General features: G+C 36.6%; 1 protein-coding gene across 11 annotated transcripts in view; it reads right to left on the minus strand.

Annotated features, from left to right (window-relative positions):
* LOC144980502 (uncharacterized) overlaps positions 1 to 2,500 on the minus strand; it is a 136,668-nt gene that overhangs the window by 38,049 nt on the left and 96,119 nt on the right. For all 11 annotated transcript variants that reach the window (XM_078928133.1, XM_078928132.1, XM_078928127.1 and 8 more), the window contains 3 exons: positions 1,948 to 2,043; positions 1,026 to 1,154; positions 331 to 477 (listed from right to left, as the gene is read on the minus strand). In XM_078928133.1, the coding sequence (XP_078784259.1) occupies positions 331 to 477; positions 1,026 to 1,154; positions 1,948 to 2,043 (372 nt within the window). The remainder of the gene's footprint in view (positions 1 to 330; positions 478 to 1,025; positions 1,155 to 1,947; positions 2,044 to 2,500) is intronic.

Raw genomic sequence — 2,500 nt, forward strand, 5'->3', positions numbered from 1 at the left:
GACGCATAGTTGAGTCTTTGGAAAAGGCTCTTTACTCACATTGTCTCACCGTACTCAGGTGTAGAATGAGTACCTGGCCGTTAACAGCTTTGTCTTTGTCCGAAAAATTGTAATATCGCCTAACAAGCGTCATGTCCCGTCCTACGTGTTAAATGTTGCTGTTGACCACGGACCCCTTGTAAAGCGCTTTGAGCACATTTAGTGGATATTGCGCTATATAAAGCTCAATTTTTTAAAATGCAATTCTGTAGCAGCTGGAGCCAAAAAAAAAATCGTAATTCTACGACATTTTCGTAGCACTTGGCAGGTCCGAGCTAATGACTAAAATACCTCGCTGGATGAGAAATCTGTCAAGGCAATGACTGGAGATTCCTCTGTCATCGTCTCTGTCCTGTGGGTGATGGGTACCACGTCCTTGGCTCGGTCGTACAAGTAGTCGATTTTCGTCTGCCATTGGAGGTAGGCTGCTAGAACGTCCTGGGAATGAGAGTAACGATGATGGTAGTGATAAGAAGATAAGATCATTAACAGCGAAAACACCAGCACCACCATTGCAACACCACTACACCACCACGAACAGCAACAACGACGACAACAATAGCTATAGTCAACAGCAACAATTATGATGATGATGATGATGATGATGATGATGATGATGATGATGATGATGATGATGATGATGATAATAAAAATAATAATAGTAGTAATAATAATAATAATAATAATAATAATAATAATAATAATAATAATAATAATAATAATAAGAAGAAGAAGAAGAAGAAGAAGAAGAAGAAGAAGAAGAAGAAGAAGAAGAAGAAGAAGAAGAAGAAGAAGAAGAAGAAGAAGAAGAAGAAGAAGAAAAAGAAGAAGTAGAAGTAAAAGAAGAAGAAGAAGAAGAAGAAGAAGAAGAAGAAGAAGAAGAAGAAGAAGAAGAAGAAGAAGAAGAAGAAGAAGAAGAAGAAGAAGAAGAAGAAGAAGAAGAAGAATACTCCAACTATTGTAAAACAACAACACCAACAACATACCCTTATTTCTCCCAGCATGGCATCAGCATCCGATTTGTTTCCATTCAGCTTGGACTTGTCAAAGGACAAATGAATTCGGGACAGAGTCGTGTTCATCCAGTATTCAGCTTCCTCCACTTCATGGAAATACTGGAGAATTGAAAGAATAGAGGATGAAGACAGATTCATAACTTTACAATCGTATAGGATATCATTAAAAAATTTAACGAAATTACCTGAGATGTTTAATTGGAACTTTTGACTAATGGAGCTTTTATATAGCGCAATATCCACTAAACGTGCTCAAAGCGCGTTACAATGGGTCCCTTGCCAACAGCAACATAAAACATCTAGGACGGGACATGACACCTGTTGGGGATATTATTTTTTTTCCGGACAGAGACAATGCTGTTAACGGCCAGGTACTCATTTTACCTATGAATACGGTGAGAGAATGAGAGTAAAAAGCCTTCTCCAAGTACTCAACCATGTGCCGAGCGAGGCTCGAACCCAGGACCTTCCGATCCGAAAGCGAGTGTCATACCACTAGACCACATAGCCGCAGAGGACATTCTTTTTTTTACCAATATATCACTTCAAAACTAAATGAAAATCTTCTTATCTTTTAAATTGAAACATTATACGGACTTGACCCCGCGCTTAAGGTTGTCTTTTAGGAGGCGGTTCTGTTCCATTTTACTTTGTATATCTAAAAAGATAGAGTATTGATATAGAGCAATATCCACTAAATGTGCTCAAAGCGCTTTGCAAGGGACTCTATCCAATGGCAACACTTTCATGTTCGCAAGCTCGAGTTTTGAGATTTATTTTTCCTAAGATAAGGGTTATTTTAATTGATCAATACTTGGAGGATGAATTTTCTGGCCAAAATTTTAAATGCGGAGTTTTCCAGAGTGCGACAGAATAGTTATATAATTCTCACCTCTTGATAGGCAGCGGCATTTCTTAGATGGACCTCAGCACATTGCATCACTTGGAACACCCATCTCCAGTTCTTTCGTACGGATGTGATACAATTCTGTGGTAAACAAGAATGATGAATATTATTGATATTAACATTTAAATTTTCATTTTCTTTTTGTATTAAAGAAGTCAGAAGAAATCTCAGACTGTCTGGTGTCTGGTTGTTATTCTATTAATTTAAGTGATAAATTAGGCCATGCCCATTGCTTAACTTCAGTCTGTCTAACTCACCAATACATAGTAATATAGCAATAGCAATTATTTCATTTCGTTTTATTGTTTTTTTTTTTTGTTTTTTTTTTTTCTACCGGGCCTCTTTATTCACCCATCAATGTTTGGGTAGCTGAATCTAATGTAATAATATGCCGGAAAAAACTCTATAATATACGATCTTACTCTTCATATGTAGTCAAGAAGTTATAATTTTCTGTTCAACTCTATTGAAAATGGATTATAAAGACGTAACAACTAAAATGAGCTGTTTTTAATCAAAGTGAAATATTGAAATTAGG

Source organism: Berghia stephanieae, chromosome 10 (assembly GCF_034508935.2).
Source record: "Berghia stephanieae isolate SIO BIC M18660-M18661 chromosome 10, UCSD_Bste_1.3, whole genome shotgun sequence".
NCBI classification, from domain to species: domain Eukaryota; kingdom Metazoa; phylum Mollusca; class Gastropoda; order Nudibranchia; family Aeolidiidae; genus Berghia; species Berghia stephanieae.